General features: G+C 34.3%; 1 protein-coding gene across 6 annotated transcripts in view; it reads right to left on the bottom strand.

Moving 5' to 3' along the window:
* The window catches only part of SOS1 (SOS Ras/Rac guanine nucleotide exchange factor 1), a 146,213-nt gene that overhangs the window by 26,823 nt on the left and 100,423 nt on the right, over positions 1–18,967 (bottom strand). For 5 of the 6 annotated variants that reach the window (XR_006960289.1, XM_047069322.1, XM_047069318.1 and 2 more), the window contains 7 exons: positions 14,782–14,909; positions 13,363–14,018; positions 4,314–4,395; positions 3,348–3,470; positions 2,949–3,052; positions 1,547–1,769; positions 314–433 (listed from right to left, as the gene is read on the bottom strand). Coding sequence is in view for 5 of the 6 variants with exons in the window: in XM_047069322.1 (XP_046925278.1) it covers positions 314–433; positions 1,547–1,769; positions 2,949–3,052; positions 3,348–3,470; positions 4,314–4,395; positions 13,363–14,018; positions 14,782–14,909 (1,436 nt within the window). In the remaining variant the exon portion in view is untranslated. The remainder of the gene's footprint in view (positions 1–313; positions 434–1,546; positions 1,770–2,948; positions 3,053–3,347; positions 3,471–4,313; positions 4,396–13,362; positions 14,019–14,781; positions 14,910–18,967) is intronic. The other variant, XM_047069320.1, reaches the window with a different exon arrangement.

Below are 18,967 nucleotides of genomic sequence, written 5' to 3'. Positions count from 1 at the left end.
AAAGGAAGACCGGGAACAGAGCTATACAGGAGGAACATTTCTATCACTGGGATTAAGCTAGTAGAAATCTGAAGTGGATTCTGATAAGCTGTCTATGGTAAACCTTAAAGCATTCACTAAAAAACCCCCCAAAAGATATAATGAAAAAAATCATTAATGAAATAAAAATGCTACATTAGGAAAGTATTCACTCAGTGCAAAAGAAAGGAGGGACAGAGAACAAAAAAAGGACGCAAGACATATAAAAATAGAATTGCATTTAAAATCATAATAGCTGACTGCTCCGAAATGCGAGAGTGTCAGTAACACTTACTTCTCAAACCACAGAGTGAGGTTAGTGGTGTGCCGGATCATTTTTAGGAGATTAGGAGAATTAATTTCTTTGTCTTCTTTTGTCCACACGCTTCCAACTAATTCTGATGGCTGTACAGCTCTGAAATCATCAAGACATAATTCTCCATGATCCTTTTCCCTGTAGCATACTGTTTTACTAAGTAAATGAGATAAATAAAACTAAACTCCCATATAAACCTTTTGTTTTTACACCAATAGAAAGGTTTATGAAAACAACATATCACAACTAATTATAATTATGTGTATTTTTCTATAGATTAAAAAAATATTTTTATGCATATATTTGTGTACTTTTATTATTGCTTTATAGTAGCATTTTGCTTTGGGCAACACTGAGATTTTTTCATAACATCTTTCCTAGCACTTAACAAAGATTATTTAACAAATTAGGGTGACAATGTAATCGGGGATTGTTCTTTTAAATAATGATACCTGTTATAATAATCAGTTCAATGAGGATATAGTAATCTCACTGTAATTCCAAAATCTTTTTTTTCTTCTAAAGGAGGGAGGGAAACCCTACCACCTTTTGGTAAATAAAGGGAAATAAAATAGATTCTAATATTGGTTTTTGGGAATAGTGATGATCTTTGGGGTGGGAGGAGATCTATAAATTTAGTTCCTTTTTTTTTTTCATTTAGTTATTTCAAAAGTTTGCAATCCTAACTAGTCCCCATTTAAAACAAACAAACAAGCAAAAACGGACACTTTTTGAGACAGTAGTTACATCAATGTAGAAAAACTAAAAAAGGCTGTGACGGGCCATGACTTAATTTTACAACTACAAGGGCAGTAGCTAACTTACTGAGCCCTTACTCTGTGCTGGGCTAAGCACTGTATGTTATATATTGACTGTTTTCAATCTCACAACAGCCCCAAGAATAGGTACCATTATTAGCTCCATTTTAACCTTGAGGAAGCTAAGGGACAAAGGGATAAAAGTTTCACATGAAGGTTAAAGTTGCCCAAGCATACCCAGCCAGCGACTGGTAAAGTCACACGCTGCACTCAGCTTTACCAGGTAGGAGTGAGAGAAGAGGTGGCCTTCTATACATCAGGCTTTATTACTACTCCCCTTCATATACTAGCTCACTTAGGTCTTATAACATTCCTATAAGGCAGAAAACAGTATTTCATTTAAAAAATCAACTCCTTGGAAATGATTTTTCAGCTTGAATGTCAAATTACATACCGATATAGATCTGATTCAAGTAAAGTGAGTTGTCGAGCAATTTCTATTGGGTGTAAGGTGAGCAGGTCAAAAGTCTCTATGTGCCCAGGCCTGCTTATATGCCACTCAACTGTGGGAGGTGAACTCTGAAATGTAATATTATGACCTGGTCCATTGTCTCTTGCAATTTTTTTCCTTTGGATTATTTTAGTGATGGATTCAACCCATTTTTTCATTGCTTTACCTGAAATACATTACATTTTAAATAACATTTAAATACTTTTTACTCAATATTTTATTCTTTTAAAATATTTTAAAATCATACAAGTGATAGTTGAATATATATTTGCTATTACAAGGTTCAAATGATCAAAATAAAAAAAAAATGGAAGTTCCTCTTTACCATTCCCTGTTCCCTATCCTAATCTCATTCTTCTTCACATGGGTAACTGCTGTTAATAGTCTGGTATATATTCTTCTACATCCCTTCTAAATAAAATTAGAAAGGAATTTATTCATAGACATTTTTCACCTTTACTCTTCTGAACGTCAGTTCAAAATACTATAATTCCCCATAAGATAGATCTTACACACATGAGATTTAGAAGTACAGACAATTCATAGTCACTATTAATCTTATTAATGTTGCATTTTATAAACCAAACAGTACCAGAGGATCCATGCCTTCATTTTAGTGCGAGTTTTTGATGTGGCTTTGTTTTGTATTATGCATGAAAGTACTACTATTTAACTCTTTACTTTCTGATTCTCCTTTAGAGTGCACAAGGGCAATTAGAAACAAGTTTGTCTAGGTCATTCTTAGACCTATACGATCACAGAATCCTTAAAACTAGAGGGGAGACTTTGAAAACATCAAGCCTTACTCCTTATGTTACTGATGAGGAAACCCAAGTCTAAAGAATCAAAGTGGCTTGGCCCAAAGTCCTGTATCTGGTGAGTGGCAGTGTTCAGAAGAGAACTCTCGCTTCTGGGCTCTCGGTTCAGTCTGCTCTGCTGCCTCTCTGATACACCTAACTGGGTGTAGTCAGTTTCCTAACTGTTCACCTAACTGGGGCCTCGTCAGTTTCCATCAGTGGTGTTACAATGGCACACCGCTTCCTAATTGTCTTCTGGGACACAGACCTTCAGATAAGTGGAAAGACAGAATAAATCGAGACTTTTTCTGTCCAATTCCAAAATGATCAGTAAGTGGATTTACTAAATGCAAATACACTGGGTCAGCAGGGTGATTATTGAGCAATTTGTAGGTCAAAATGTTGTTTGGTGAAAATTTTTAACTTTTCCAAATGGTTATGCTGCCACTTATAAACAACTCTTAACAACACTGAACAATGACATCAACTGAGAGTCACCAAAAGGTACTTTTATTACATATGAAACCAGGCACTTAAAAAAACCATACCTCTTACTGTTCCAATAAACTCTTCCATTCGCTGCAAAAGATCTGCGTCTCTTTCAAAATCATAGAAATGGTGCTCTACCCAATGCCGACATACATTTAATACTCTATGGCATTAACAAAGAATAACTGAATTACATGGGAACTCAGGCATAAATGTTTATCACAATGAATCACATAAATTAAAACAGTAATTCTTACCAAATAATTTTATAAGTGGCTGACTACTTTCAAAATTCTATGTTAATTAAGACTTACACAATAATTTCTGATAATTGCTTTCTACTTCACTCATTTTACTTGTTACCTTCTCCTTGCTTGGGAAAGATCCTTATTTATGTCAACTCTTGAACAAAAATTCAGTACAGGCTTAATGCCTTCAGTTATTTAATTACTGCTTACCGCAGTTGTACAGGCTGTATGTATTCTTTCCTAAACCTTTTTAGTTCTGCACTCAAGGGTTGATCTCCATTCTCTATAGCTATGCGATCAGCTTCTGTTGGCTCAGGCTCTGGAATTTCAAACCTAACATAAAAGAGAACAAACTAATGAAAATACTAATAATATCAAGTTATTCAAATAGAAAACTACAAACCTTTTCACCAGTCAGCACAATCAAGAGAGCGCTGTAAAAAATTACTAAAGATATACACACACATCAGTGAAAATAAGTAAGACTTCTACTGATCTTAATTTCTAAAAAAGAAATTAATACTTGACAACAAAAACAAACCTAGAAACATAGTTAAGAATAAAGAATACATGCAAAGTCTAAAAATAGATGTGATTATAAAGTTAAGGGACTGATGTTTATTTTTGGCTGTGTAATCACTCAATCAGCTAACATAAAATTTTACCCTTAAGGGTAATCCTTAAAAAGTAGACTGCTCTCTGAGTGGCTGAAACACTTCTCGATTATATAATGTATTTGTTCACTGACAAGCTCCATTGTATTCAACATGTGGTATATTTGAAAAATTCTGTTTAGAACATCTAAATCATCAAAATTTAGAAGTCTAAAATATACATTTTTATGTAGTTCTTTAACTATATAATAAAACTATATAAAAGTCCAAAATCCAGAGTCTAAAATATACATTTTTATATAGTTCTTTAACTTGAATAATTCCATAAATATGCAATTTCATAGTTACCATATAAAAAAGAATGCTTATTTTTATACTTTAATAAATGAAAACCACAAGATTATTATAAAATAAATGGTCATCTAAGAGATTTTATTTCTTAAAAAAGTACTCACGAACTACAATTTAAAGCTCATACAATTTATTTCTGAGAGACATGTAGGATCTTAGCTCACTCTCTTTAAAAAAAAAAAAAGAATTTACACATTTTACATTAACAGACCTTTCTATTATAAGACTCAGTAGTTCTTGAGGTTTACAAAAGGATCTGTATGTTGTAAGAAATGTCCGAACAAAATTGGGATCTAAGAAGAAAAAGGAAAAATATCTTATTAAAATCTTTGATTCAGAATGATTAAAGCTATTATTAAAACATTTTCAAGAGAGATGAAAAACAGTCAGTTTTGAAATTCCCAAAATGTTTTGACCACATAGAATGCTTTGGACTTTATAACAAACTGCTAGCTTGAGCACTTCCTAAATTAGTGGCAAAACCATTGATACTAGGATTCTGTAACAGCTTATTTCTTGACTTCTGTACACTGTGACTAGCTGAACTGAAACTCCTCATCGGCTGCAGGAATGCAAAAGGAAGAAAGGCAAAGAGCACACAACACAAGCTCCCCACCTGCTACCTGGATCTTAGAGCATCTCTGGTTGGCTTCTTTCTCTTGAGAAAGACAAAGAGAAAGAGAAAGGCCACAGCAATAGCCCAGTACTTCTTCTGACATCCAGACTGTTTACCTAGGATCAGTTATCTAGATTTCTTGAAATCACATTAACAGAGCATACGACTAGAAACTGGATACTACAATGTTCTAGATTAAGCTAAATACACTTTCTAAATGATTTGCTAGAGGTTTTAATTAAAGCTGCTAAAAGAAGCTTACACATACCTGTAAGTTATTAAAACTCTTAAATGTGTGAGAATGTTGATTTGGTTGTATTCACAACTTAATCCCTTTTATTTCAAGTAGTCACAATAAGAGTTTCATCATATGAGCAGGGGTCTCCAGCCCCTTCCAAGAGAGGACCTACTTTTCATTCACATCTCCATGAAGTAAATCAGGAGGCTGACTGAATGTCATCACTTCCCCAGGCCTGGCCTACTCCAGTCTCTCCTTGACAGTATTCTCCCAAGTTGTGGAGAAAGGCTGCTGTCATCAGCACAAGAGACCTGGTCTGTCATCTTCTGTGTAAAGAGGGGGAGAGACATCTTCCCACAATGGAAAAAAAAAATCACGCACTTCTATAACTCAAATTTCATCAATGTCCACATTTAGTTGTAAGTCTTCAAAAAGAGGGAGGAGAGAATTCATTAACTTTTCTATTGGGAAGATCCTTTTCCTATTTTACATTACGGACCGGTAAGCTCTAATTTAATGATAAATTCATTGAGAATACTGAGTACCTTTGTGGATCCTTTCTAAGTACAATATCTTTTATTCAGATAGGATTTACTAAGATTCAGAGTTCATTTGTGTGGAAAATTTCTACTTAGGCTGATTCCATCTGATTAAGAACCACTCTAAATTTAGCCTTAACATAAAATAATGAAAATATATTAACTCCCCCAGCAAAGCAAATGTATGGATTTATCATAAAAATAGAAGTCTATTTCTAATCTATTGGTAAATGTGGTCATCAAGATAATGAACTGATTTAAATATCAGACAACCTTGAATTTATAATGCTTTTATAAATTAAAGAAAATTTACAGAATAAAAACATACTGGTTTTAAATGCCCCTCTTCTCCTTTGCCTTCCAAGTCTACAGTGGGTTACTGAAAAAGGTAATTTAAATATATACAATCCTTTAGTAATTTCCTCTCTGTTGGTATCTTATTGTTTGTCTTCAGTTACAGAGTTCCTCAAACGTTAAAGACTAATGTCTCATCCAGAAGAAAAGATTTTAAAACAGAAGGCTGTACAAGATTTTAAAACAGAGATTTATATCGGTTTCATCACAATCCTCCCTTTCAAGAATCTACTTCCTGTTCTGCAAATCTATTTGTAAGGTGAGGCTACTCAAAACATCCTATGTTTAGGAATCCAAAGCAGTGGCCACTATAGAGATGCTGAGCTGTCACTAATGGAGAGAGAGCCCAGACACATGGTACAACAGAGTGTTCCTAGAATCCCTGAGCTGTGTTCTAAATTTAGGCTGACCCCTCCTTTTTAAAAAATTTTAAAAAAAATTTATTTTGGTCTAAAAGCCTAAAATTAATATTCAGATCCATTTCTTCTCAGATGCCAACTGAGTTAGGTTAAAAAGTTGTGGGATATCAAAGGTACTTTTAAGTTGAAAAACAGAACAAAAGCAAGTTCTAGATGAATTGTTTTTTAAGAAAATTGCCTATTTTTAAAGGCAAACTACTTGAAAATTGCCTTCTCATCTTCTACCAAAACTTCTGGTCATTTCAGTACTTGAGTAACTGATGACAATGCTGGGAAAGCCGTGCTAGGCGTTGGTGCCACATCAGTCACACGGGGATCAAATCAATTCCTGATATCTGTTATGTAACGTTCGCAAAGAGCATTCACATAATTTATTCCATATGACTTCTGTGAAGTGAGTGGGGCTGTTGTTTTCCCTTTCTACATATGAGAGAAGTAGCTAAGACTCATCCAAGGTTACACAGTAGAATGGCAGAGAGTCCAGATTGTGCGATTTCTAGTTTTATGCCTTTTTCTACTGTGTCACACATAACCTCGCTGGATTAAAGGATCCTTTAAGGTTTCCGCAGCTGTGACATATAAATATAAAGAATGGTTCCATGAGTTATGTAATCATTATAGAAAACTTACATAAATGATTAATTTAGAATATAGCTGTACTCTGCTAATCTTGGTTTAAGGCACTAGGAAAATCACTGAAAAATCAGCAGTCTAATTGTGATTCTGTAATTCTTGTTAAGCCTTCTTCCAGATTTTAGGAAGTAGCTGCTGTGCCTTCCTGTACAGTCTTCAGAAAAGGAGTTTCTGAAGCGGGCAGTGAGATAAACACTCCCACAATCGTCACTGTTGTACTACATTCTAAAGTGACTCAAGTTTAAGTTGTTTTCTAGCTTCATCAGAAGTAAAAGCAGTCTTCCAAAACAAAACAAACAAAAACCAGCAGAAGCTAAAAATAAACCAAAAAAATTTGGTAAAAGTTTAAGCACTTTCAAAAAATATCTGAAAAGGCTGCATATATTCCGAGGCTTGTATAATTTATAGAATCCATTTTTAGTCTAAAGCAGTGCAAAATTGCTAATGAGTGAAAAACTTCTATGGAGAGGACATAACACCTGTACTTGAAACTTTACACGAAAGAAGGGTAGATAGTCCAGAAGCTATTTTTACCTCTATCAATTTCCCACTTAGGTGATTCCAACATGTACTATGTCACACTAACCCCTAGAAACCGTGATCTTACAGATGATGTAAAGGACTCAGATAATTCAGTATCTTAAAAACACTCCTCAGTAAGGACAGGCTGTGTACTTTTGTGAGAACGCAGAGTACAGGCAACCATCAAAGCTAAGTCTTACGCTGGCTCTGCCGGCTGTGGAGGGGCCTCTGCCCACCTGTGTTATAAAACGGTGTTGCATAGACAGCTGGAAGGCAAATGCATGAAAATACAAAAGCCAGGCCTGCTTTGGTTTTAAAACCTAAGTGCAAATACTTGTGGAGAACACGAAAATTGGCTATTGTGATAGTCTCTTTGTCTGTTTATCACTTGATTGTGGATGTAAATTCCAGAAGCCTCTTTCTCAAACATAATCCCAAATGGATTTCAGTGTGAGCGATGATGCAAACTTCCTTGTGGTTTTTCTTCTTCAATCATTTTACGTAACGTTGTCTTCTACTAGATCCTCCTATCCCTGCAGTAAGATTTCCACCAGGCTCACTAGCTGGTCTGCTTCCTTCCCTCGATGCAGCTCGCCATGCAAACGCCTGCCGGCTGTACCAGCAGATTCCTGGGCTAGGTCCAGGTTGTTTCAAACACAAGCTGCAGGGACTATTTTCTGCTGGTCTTCTAGCTGCCTTGTCTCCCTAACTCGAAAACTATCCTTTGATAATACTTCATTGCACAATTCATCAGAATCTTAGGAACTCAAAATATACTATCCTACGTTAATGTTCAGAATATAACCTAATAAAGCTGAGGTGATAATCCAATCCTTTTTTCTTAGGTACCTATTTTGATTGACACTTGACATTTTATTTGGTAAGGTCAATGAAATTTATGAAATATTTGTTCTATGGAGCTATTTATGTAAAGAACGCCCCTTCCCCCACCACCGTAGTGAAACACTGTTAATCAGGATGTCTGTTCATGTGATAATTCTCCCTCTAATACAGCCATTTAAAAAGCCACCAGAAACAATAAGCTCCTCAACAAGGATTTATAAACAATCACTCTTGAATTCCTTAAAAAAGGAAACAGACGCTATGCTGACGCACAAACACTTTAAAAAAGTTATCAGAGAGTTTAAAAATAGAACAGTACTGCCCTATAGATCAAAAATTGTTCAAGAGATTTTTTTTTTTTAAAGTTAAGACACCCAAACTGAACTTATATAGGCCATGAATGCAAAAGAAATCTAATTTAGGTTTTTGAGGATTTTCTAGAAGGGCATAAAATACCAGTAAATAAAGAAAAATATCAACAGGCTTAAGTTTTTTCAACACCATCTTCTAGAAAAGAGAAGTTCATCATGGGAAACACCTTTTTCCCACACTTCAAACATGAAAAGCTTTTATTTCCATGTAATGTCAGTTCTAAATTTTCCCTATTTCAAGGTCACCTCATTTCTCTAAAACAAGACGATCAAACCACACACACCATTACCACACATCTCTTTACTCATGCTGTTGAAAGTCTCAATAATTAATTTGTACTTTAGAAACAGAAGTAAAAGTCCTCCTCTCATCGCTGCTTTATGTACATTGCTCTGTGCTTTCTTAAGGTAGGTAAGGAAGAAAGTCTCTTCCTATTCTTGCCAGATTCAGAATGCCCTAAGTAGATAATGCTCCCACGCCCCACGGCATTTGAAATGAATTCCAAAGTTCTGATGTAGCCAGTGACTTACTCGATGTCCAGAAATATTGCATCTGAGAGCCAAGTATAAATCAGATTCCACATAAGACCCTGTGGCAATCTTCTAAGCAACAGTTAAGCATTTTCTAATTAACCTAAATTAAGTTTTTCTCCCAGAAAGCTTTTCTTTACAGAGCACACAACACCAGTAGATAATGACTGGATTTTGCTAAAAACTAAAATGATGATGCCCAGTATCTAACTATATACTAAAGTCTATGCATTAAAATGGAAGTTTATCTATAGTCAGAGTTTATTACCTATTTCAATAAGAGAAAAAAATTACTCTGCTAAAGTCTTCATAGTAAACTTGTGTGTGCCCAATGATGAACAAGCCATTTATACTACTGGAAATTCAAACCAAGCAAGAAATTCTCTTTATTTTTATTATTTGATACACATAGTAAAAATTATGTTATATTTTAATCATGAAGAAAAATTTGCCTTGGATGAGTCACTATAACATGGTGGAAAGTATAGTCTATTAAGAAAAGAAACCTAAATTTTAGTCCTTGTTCTGCAATTAATTGATGATATAATAATTTCTGGCAAATCATATAATTTTCAGGGGCCTTGGGCTTTTGTCTCTAAATTCAGGGATTGGTAATCTGGTCTAACACTACAAATCTATAGCGCTGTTTGAACATTATTGTTAAAAACATTTGAGGGATCAGGTTGGTTGAAGCCACAGTAAAGTCTGAATTAAGTAAGGTTAAGCCAGTTTTTCTTTTTCTTTTCTTTCTTTTTTTTTCTTTTTTTTTAGGTTTCTGACCAACCCATAACCTAAAAAATGTGTGTAAGTGGTGCTTATCAGATATTAAGTTTTCTTAATTATAGCCATTGTCTTTTATTATAATTCTGTACAATATAATAAAAATGTGCAAGTTAAATTTTAGCCTTTGTTTCAGCCCAACTTGCATTGTGTGTCCTCCAATAAACATATCTAACCAACCAACTGAGACAAACAAACCAAAAAGAGCAGATGAATAATTCTAAAAACAAATGGCAACTTGATCTGTTATTATGGTAGTGAGGACTCAAAGTACATTTGGGCTGGAAAAGACCTTAAAAAATTAACTGCTTTCATGTTTTATGAGTTCATAGATGGTCTATCAGAAACACATCCTACGTTGCCTGTAACACGTTCAGTGAGACCCCGTCCAGAAGAGCCCAAATAAGCTAGGAATTAATACTAAGCTGTGTGTACTGTAAATCACAGCTCATGAAAACTGCTTGTGGATTCCGGTTACACCAGTCATGCACTTTAATCACATTTGTTAAAATATTCAATTAAGCTTCAAAAGAAGATAGAAAAGAAAAATGTCAAAAAACTCGGCCACAACACTTCCAAAACCAACACTGGCATTTTATTCCTCAAGATATTAATAAAAGGAATTTTTTTTTCAAAATTTTGACTTTTTAAAAAAGTAAAACAGTCTTGTCAATTTAAATGCGAACACACTTAACTTTGCAAACTTCTATAAATTTGGAAATTTCAGTGTTTTATATTAGCTAGAAGTAAAACACTTAAAAATACTATTCTACTCAAAAGCTAGAAGTTAATATAAATGAATGCAACTACCTAGAGTGACGAATAAGAAACCGTGGCACACGTACTACGTCTGCAGACTTGGCCAGTGTTGTGCACGTTAAGGAGAAAACACAGCCAAGATGCAGAAAAACCATCGGCTATGCTCATTCACATCTTAAAGTATCCTTGTTCGGAAAATAAGTAAAAGGCACACAGTTCCCAGAAAATATTTAATTGTAGTTCTGCAACTGCTTACTAATAATTGTAAGTTAGTTCTGTGAAATTCAGCAGGCAGTTTAAAAACAATTTTTATCATTAACAATCAAGTTTTACAGAAACAATTACATTTAAAAATTGGGAATTTGAAAATGGTTTCCAACTCAGATCCCACTGACGTGACAGTAAACATTAGGTAAGTCTCCTTAGCACTTTCCACTAATACTGTTCTACAAGAAAAAAAAAAAATCAGTAAAGCTTTGGTCCCACACAGATAAAAATCTAAGAATCAATTTTAAGCTAAACAGTTTAAGAGCTCAAAACACAGGTATTTAAAATAAAATGATGAATAGCTTAGAATACTTATGTTAAATAAATCAATGACTCTTTCAAGACACTTAAAAAAATCAGAATAATGTGGCAAGAAGAGCAATTTAAGCTTTGTGTAACCTTAAAAATTCCTTAAAAAGCAAAGAAATAAGTGTTTTGCAACCACAAATTTTGAGTAATTTAATGAAACATTTTGGTAGTTGTATTCTAGGTCTTAAAGAAGAATACAGAGGTTGAAAATCATGAAATAAGTTGGTCATAATAATTACTGAAAATTGCACCTCTCAAAATGTTTTATATGTAAAAAAGGTGCCAGAATAACCTATTTCTTTTTCATGTAAAATCTTAGGCAGCTTATTTAACTTTCCTGTGCTTTGACTTTTTTTTTTTTTTGAGTCAGTAAAATGGGTGCATGGACTGTGGCAGTTTCTAGGCAAAAAATCAGTAGTAAAACTGGAACCCCAGACTAGTCTTATTTCGCCATCTTCAATGTGTTTCAGCTACTGACTGCTACTACCAAATGCAGTCTGTTTAGAGAACCCAAACTGCTTTTAATGGCCTATGGAAAGCACTAATCTCTTACTATGGAAAAGGCTAGCAAGAGAACTACCAATTAGAGGCCAAATAAAAATTACAAAGAAAACAAAACTCTGGCTTATTTATCCCAGAGACATGTGGACACGATGAAACATTATGTTTATAAAAGTGTTTGATATCACTGCTAAAAATATTCTAATTTAATTTTACTTTTTTGCAAGGTGGCCCTGATATGGTTGCCAGGCCACTTAAGTAGTTAAGTGGCCATTTAATAAACTGAAAAGATTAACGTTATTGAATGCTAGTCATCTTTGTTACAGTCGAGTAGTTAATGGGTATCTTTAAAAGTTTAACTGGTGCCAGAGCATTTTCCAGAGAGAACTGAGAACCCATTTATAGGACTTTAAACAATGAAAAACATCAACGATGAAAAAAACAAACCAAAACCAGAAACACATCTCCCTCAGAAACGCACATCTCCTAGAGACAGGAATATATTTAAGCAAGAAGTATAGGAATGGAGGTTAACTTTCTCATTCAACTATTTAAGAATAACACTTATGTTCTAAGAGTTACATTTCAGTTTATGGGTCTTTGTAATAAAAATATTCTTTGAAAGTAAGTTTACATTTATATTTACAAAGAGCTTTCACCTTTAGCAGTTCATTTATTCTTTCCGACAGCATTTGAAGGTAACTGTTGCGATGTTGATTTTTGAGGTGAACTAAGGTTCTGGGATGGTGAGGAGCTGTGACAGTGACGACGTAAATCCAGATTTCCACTATACCATATGCTACAGTAGTTTACAATTACCAAGCTTTCTACTGAAGGTCGAAGAATATTGGATTATCATTGGTTACTTTATTAGAAGAAATAAAATTACTTAAAAAAAAAGTCATCACATTTGTTCCCTGACTCTCAAACATCATATTTGATTCAGCCTCTACCAATCTTCCTAGGTAGTTTGGACATGTTCGTCCTTAAAAAACTGCCCTACTAAGATGGACTTTTTTTTTTTTTTTTTAAATAACATCAGTTGTAAAATGCAAAAAATATTGAAAACTTACATGACTCTCAGGATTGCTAAATTTAATTAAGTCTTAGGAATGGAAATGAAGAAAACCCAATGCTGTGTATATTTGTACTACCAGCACAATTTTGATGATGAACATATATAAAATTTTTACTGACTTTATCATCTCAGTAATGGAAACAGACAAAAGAAAAAAACAAGTGGTAAAGGTTATGTGAAAAAGTTTTTTAGACCCTAACGATGATGATTTCTCAGTACTTTTAGTCTTGTTTCTGCCGCTAACTGGGAAAATTTAGCCAAGTGACTTTATTTTCTCATTTGCAATCGTGGCTATAAAGCTACAAAATAATATGTAAATGTGGTAGACAAAGTATAAATGGCAGTGTTTTTTAGGCAACGGAAAATGAACTGGGATAATGCAGAGATCATCCTTTGTTGTTAGTCTGCTTTCTATTTTAGGCACAGTGACCTGTGCAGCAAAGAATCTCAGCTGGAAGCAGCAAAACACAAGTGACAGGCAACTCAATTATATTTCTTACCTGCGTACATATGGTACGTGAGCCTCTCAATAAGTTTAATAACAGTTCCTGCTTTGATAATTGGAATTCCAGCCTTGGGCTGTGTGTTCTCTTCAAATATTATATTCTCTTCGGAGTCAGGCTCTGCAAATCGATAAACATCAGCACTAGGGAGCCTCATCTGCTCCTCCTTCTCTTCCTGTAGCATCGTCACGTCAAGCATCCTTTCCAGTGTGCTCCGGTACTGGAGAGATATCAGTGCTGCCATCCAATTGTTTTTCTCTTCAGCTGACTTGGCAGAAAATATAACACTATTTTCATCTTTTAAAATTATTTCAAAAGCATGCTTGTACTCACTGGTGTCATCTTTGTCATTAATTTGTACCTTTCTCATGAAAAACTTTTCTTTCAGACGATACTCTGCATTGCTAGCACCAGGAAGTCTTGGCTGCCCATGATTTGATTTACAGCAAATCATTAAGCCATCAAAGAGAAATATGTGTCTCTCATGCTTGGCTCCTACACGTGTAAGAGTTCCTTCCATTATAAATTCATTGCAACACTGTCCAATGTCTTTTCCCTCCCAACCATCAATATTCTTTTGAATCTCGTTCATTTTCTTGATTGCTAGTTGTTTCCCCTTCATTTGCTGACTATAAAACCGACATGCAGATTCACTGGGATAAAGGAAAAAACAGTATTAGTGCACAGATAACAGGCAACCTAGAATTCACGTAAATAAAGGACAGTAATAAGAGTACATTTAAAAAAAAGTTGCACTGACAAAGTGTTCACTAATTCTCCACATATATTAGTGATACAAAACTGTACCATTTAGAAACCAAAGCAACACAGTAGAGACTTTTTTTAGTGACTACTGACAAAATTCTACTCTATAAATCCAGCTACGGAATGATTACTTCTACCTTGGCTACTATTTAGAATGACAAATATTAAAAAGTAGCTCCATACAGTGAAAAGAAGAAGAGACTTAAAAAATTATTTAAAAATGTTTAAGTGGATAAGAGCTAAAGCTAAAAATCATGCACAGATTATAATGAGGAAACTGGAAGCAATGTATCTGAATTAATACCTCAAGTTACATAACCCCTAAATAAAGGACACTACGAATTTTACTTTCACAGAACGGTGATGTTGACATAAATCTACGCAAGACATTTTTCTCTCTCTCTCCTTTAGCTTACCAGTTGGCTCTCAGGAGGTCTTGTCTGGGAGTATGCAAGGAAAATGCACAAATATGAAAGGTTTTTCAAACAATAACAAATTCTCTTGGCTTTGATGTCACTTCCTCTGAAAGACCAAGCTTGTCACTAAAACTATTTTCTTCATTGTTTACTGACGAGGGAACTGAGATCCCTGAATCTATACCAAAATAGTCAGGGTGAAAAGGAGGATTATTAAAAAAGTAAAAATATTCACCTCAGTCTTCGTTTTGCAAGACTTTTAGAACATATTTTTTCCATACCACTCTGAACATTAAGCAAAGCTGTTATTGCTTGTTTCAAACATTCCTTGTCTTCTTGATCTTCACTCTTTTCTTCTAACTGCTGCAAAGTCAAAATGACAAATCTGAACCAGTAGGACAGTTTGGGACAAAAAGAATAAAGATAACATCGATTCAACTCTTTCTATCACAATGCAACTTGTAAATGTGTCATAAAATGCATTCTTTTAAAAAAGCATTTTCTTCTTTATGTATTACTTTCTATATTAACATGCAACCAAGTTTTCCACATTAAAAAAAAAAAAACCCAGTAGAAGCAGTGTTAAGAGATGTCACACCTTGTGACAGGCAATAATATGCAGTTTCTCAGGTGACTATTCCTGAAAAGAAATGAGGGACATAAAGTGTCTTCTTAACCAGCACAGGATTTGCACAGCAGCAAGCACATAGATGTGGTTTTCTGAAGTATGGAATCTGGTCTTAGGTTTCTGATTCCAACACGGCTGCTGTAGCAACAGGATGATTAGGAAGATAAATACACACAGGAGGATGCAATATGGTGGAGAGGAACTTGAAGACACAAAACCTAGGACCAAATTTTGACTCTACTGCTGTGTGACTTTGGGGCAGATTATTTGACTTCTGAGTCTCACTTTTCCCAACTATTAAAGGAAGCTTTATAAAAATCTTGCCCTGCCTACTTAATGGGGTTCTCTCTCTCTCTTTTTAAAGTTTATTTATTTATTTTGAGAGAGACAGACAGTGTGAGTTGCGGAGGGACAGAGAGAGAAAGGGAGGGAGGGAGAGAGAGAATCCTAAGCAGGCTCCACACTGTCAGCGCAGAGCCCAACGCAGGCCTTGAACTCATAAAACCGTCAGATCATGACCCGAGCTGAAACCAAGAGTTAGACGCTCAACTAACTGAGCCACCCAGGTGCCTATTTAATGGGATTCTTATTAAAAATCAAAGCACTGTGTAAATGGTAATGTACAGTATAAGTTGTTTTCTTTGTAGTTCTATAGAATTAATATTGGTATCATGAAGAATTTTGTCAGTATTCACACATTAAGATTATGAGTAAAACTAGAAATGTAACTATTAGTGAAACCCAAGCACATTTTCTACTGGTGGCAAAAGTCTGTGCTTAACAAGGACTGAGTCATCAATTACTACCAGTTATCAATATAACAGGTGGCTATAATTCAAGCAAGCAGTTAACTGAGCAAGGTATGAGTTACAATAAGTAACAAGAATTCAGTAAACTTATAAACCTGCTTCTGGCTACCAAAAAGAAAAAGTTAAGAAATAGCATTTACCAATAGTTTTCATGCAATATTTAAGAACATTTACTCTTTACGACAAAGGAAAAGACAGGAGAAATAAAACCACAAAATATTCAAAGTACCTTGTAAAGGTTTACTTTTTTTTTTTTTAAAGGCTTACTTTTTAATGAGAGTAATTATTCTTATGACTCTAAGGATTTTACGTTCTTGAAAGATATTCCTTAAAGATCAACAATAAATTCCTTTTCATTTCTGCTAAAGACTATATACACATTCTGATGATTTGTGAAAAGTAAACTTATTTCTTACTCAAAGCCCTAAACCGTTTTTCTAAAAATAATTTACTTAAAATACCTTAAATGCTCAAGTATTCCATAAGTTATAAATACCGTATTGTAAAGTCTATTTAATGCTCAGCTTTTATCATCCAAATTTCTTATATTCATTATTAAAAACTCACCATACTTTCAACTAAAAGGTGCAAACTACACTTTTTAGAAAAATATTCGGTCTCAATTGTGTTAGTAAAATAAAAATCTATTCACAATAATCCCCCAGATAAAAAGGGTAAAAAAATGGTTCTCCCCCCCCAAAGGATAAAAGACTTAAAATATACATATATATCATATATCTATATATATCAGAAGATACTCAGATATCACTTACTCATAGTATTGTTCTTCACTGTGGCCAGCTAGATTAAAGGAAGTCAATGGCCAAGTGTTCATGAAAGACAGCTACTAGATTTTTACTTAACGGCTATTACTGGTAAGCTGAAGGCTGGACTTTGGATAATCTCTCAAAATACCTTCCGTCCCTATCACTCTAAAACTATTCACCTCTCATATGGCAGAATTTTGGGAGACAAATAAAATGTTACTGTTAACCTTTACTTCCAAGTCAGCAATCTCACACTGAAAGCAATGTTCATGAAAAAGAGGCAGAATTCTACATGGCATAATGAGAGCACCACAAATGAGAACTATTTCACTGTGTTGTTTCAGAATTTAATTGCTCAGATATTCAAGTCAATAAGACACATGGAGAGTTTTTAGTTTTAAAGAGTTGGCACCAACAGGGAACAGAATATTGAGTCCTTCATATTCTATCCTGTGGTATTTTTTGTATTATTAATTCAGGCAAACAAACCTAAAGTCATACAAAACACAGTTTTAACATACATAAAAAGAACTATGAAAGTAACAAATGCATTTAGGCATGCATTTAGTTTCCTATTCCATAAATGTTTGAAGATTCTGGGTCATTTATCTATCATTAACGATAGCATTTCACATACAGAATATACCAGTATCTCAAAAATATTGTTAATACATTCTAAAACCACAAACCCAAAGTCTATGTCAAAACCCATAAATCTTTACTAATAAAGTAATTTTTAAGTTTTTTTAAAAGATTTTAAAGTTTATTTATTTTGAGAGAGAGACCATGCGCAGAGCAGAGAGAGAGAGAGAGAGAGAGAGAGAGAGAGAGAGAATCCCAAGCAGTTTCTACATTGTCAGCACGGAGCCCTATGTGGGGATCCAAACTTTCGAACTGTGAGACTATGATCCAAGCCAAAACCAAGAGTTGGCCACTCAACTGACTGAGCCACCCAGGCACCCCATGAAGTAATTTTTAAATGTAATTTTTACCTTCATAGCATTAGTCAAGCATCTAAAATAAATTTCAATGTAATAAATGACCTTTCTTATAGGCATTTTTGCTTCACATAGCTGACTTAAACTGGGCATTGGTGCAGAATAGTTGAAGTTAACTACCATCAAAGCGGTGGCTTATTGTTGCTACAGAAACAAAGCAGTGGCAATCAGTATGTAAATAAGACTCCACAAAGCAGCATCCTCTTTTTACCAAAGTGATGTTCAATACCATGCTTTTCATGGGTACCTATTTAATAACATTGTGCAACAGCAACAATTTAATTTTACAAATACAGTTCTGTTTAAATAGTTAAAAATTATCAAGTCTTGAGGTTAAATTGCTGTATATGAGATTATATTTAAAATAATCCACAGAATCATATTCCAAAGCACAGTGAAAACTCATTGCTCTATAGTGTTGATAAAATTTATATTCTCAAAAGAAAGGATCCACTTATACAGTGATTACTTTTTCTTGGTCCTTTAGAAATAAGTGAAGGGGCAGAAATCAATATGGGGTACTGCGTGTTCAAAGGAAACCCTGGGAAGTTTCCAGGGTTTAAATGGGTTTAAATTTAAGAAGCTGTGAACTGGAAAAGGAGACAAAACTGAAGACTGTTTATATATAAAAAATAAAGTGTTACACCTGATGCATTTTATAGGAGTCCAACTAATTCACAAACATGTAATGGTTTCCTTTGGTTAAAAAAAAAAAAAAACCCTTTGAACTCATGTTTTTATTTCTAGAAATTACTTTTTCCAACACTAGATTATTTAAAATGAAGGAACTGCCATTACTTGGTGGCAGAGGCAAGCAAGACCCAGGATTTCTGACCCTGAGTTCAAGGGCTTTTCAATATACTAACCAAAACACCAAAATAAGTTTGAAATACCTATTTAGAAAATATTCACCAAATAAGATATAGCCCATTCAGATAGGTAAACTGCATGCAGTGCACAGGATGGCAAAATATAGAATCAAGAAAAATGTAATTATCTACGGTTTGGGACATAAAATAAAGATTTGTCTTTGTCTTAAATGTTGCGTGTATATAGAGAGTTTATCACAGAGTGGGAAAACACAAGCAAAGATGAGGATCACATTTTGATTGTGGAGTGGTTACTTGTATACTCTTTGATGAGACGCTAAGAACAGATTACAAAGTGGAAAATATATGGTCAAAAGTAAACTTAATTTACTAGTCCTGTTAACAAATGT

The sequence above is a fragment of the Lynx rufus genome, unplaced genomic scaffold (genome assembly GCF_022079265.1).
Source record: "Lynx rufus isolate CCGP_SWC_20201006 ecotype Redwood Valley unplaced genomic scaffold, mLynRuf1.p SCAF_8, whole genome shotgun sequence".
Taxonomy (NCBI): Eukaryota; Metazoa; Chordata; class Mammalia; order Carnivora; family Felidae; genus Lynx; species Lynx rufus.
The sequence above is the reverse complement of the archived record's forward strand: the minus strand, read 5'-3'. Positions and strand labels throughout refer to the sequence as shown.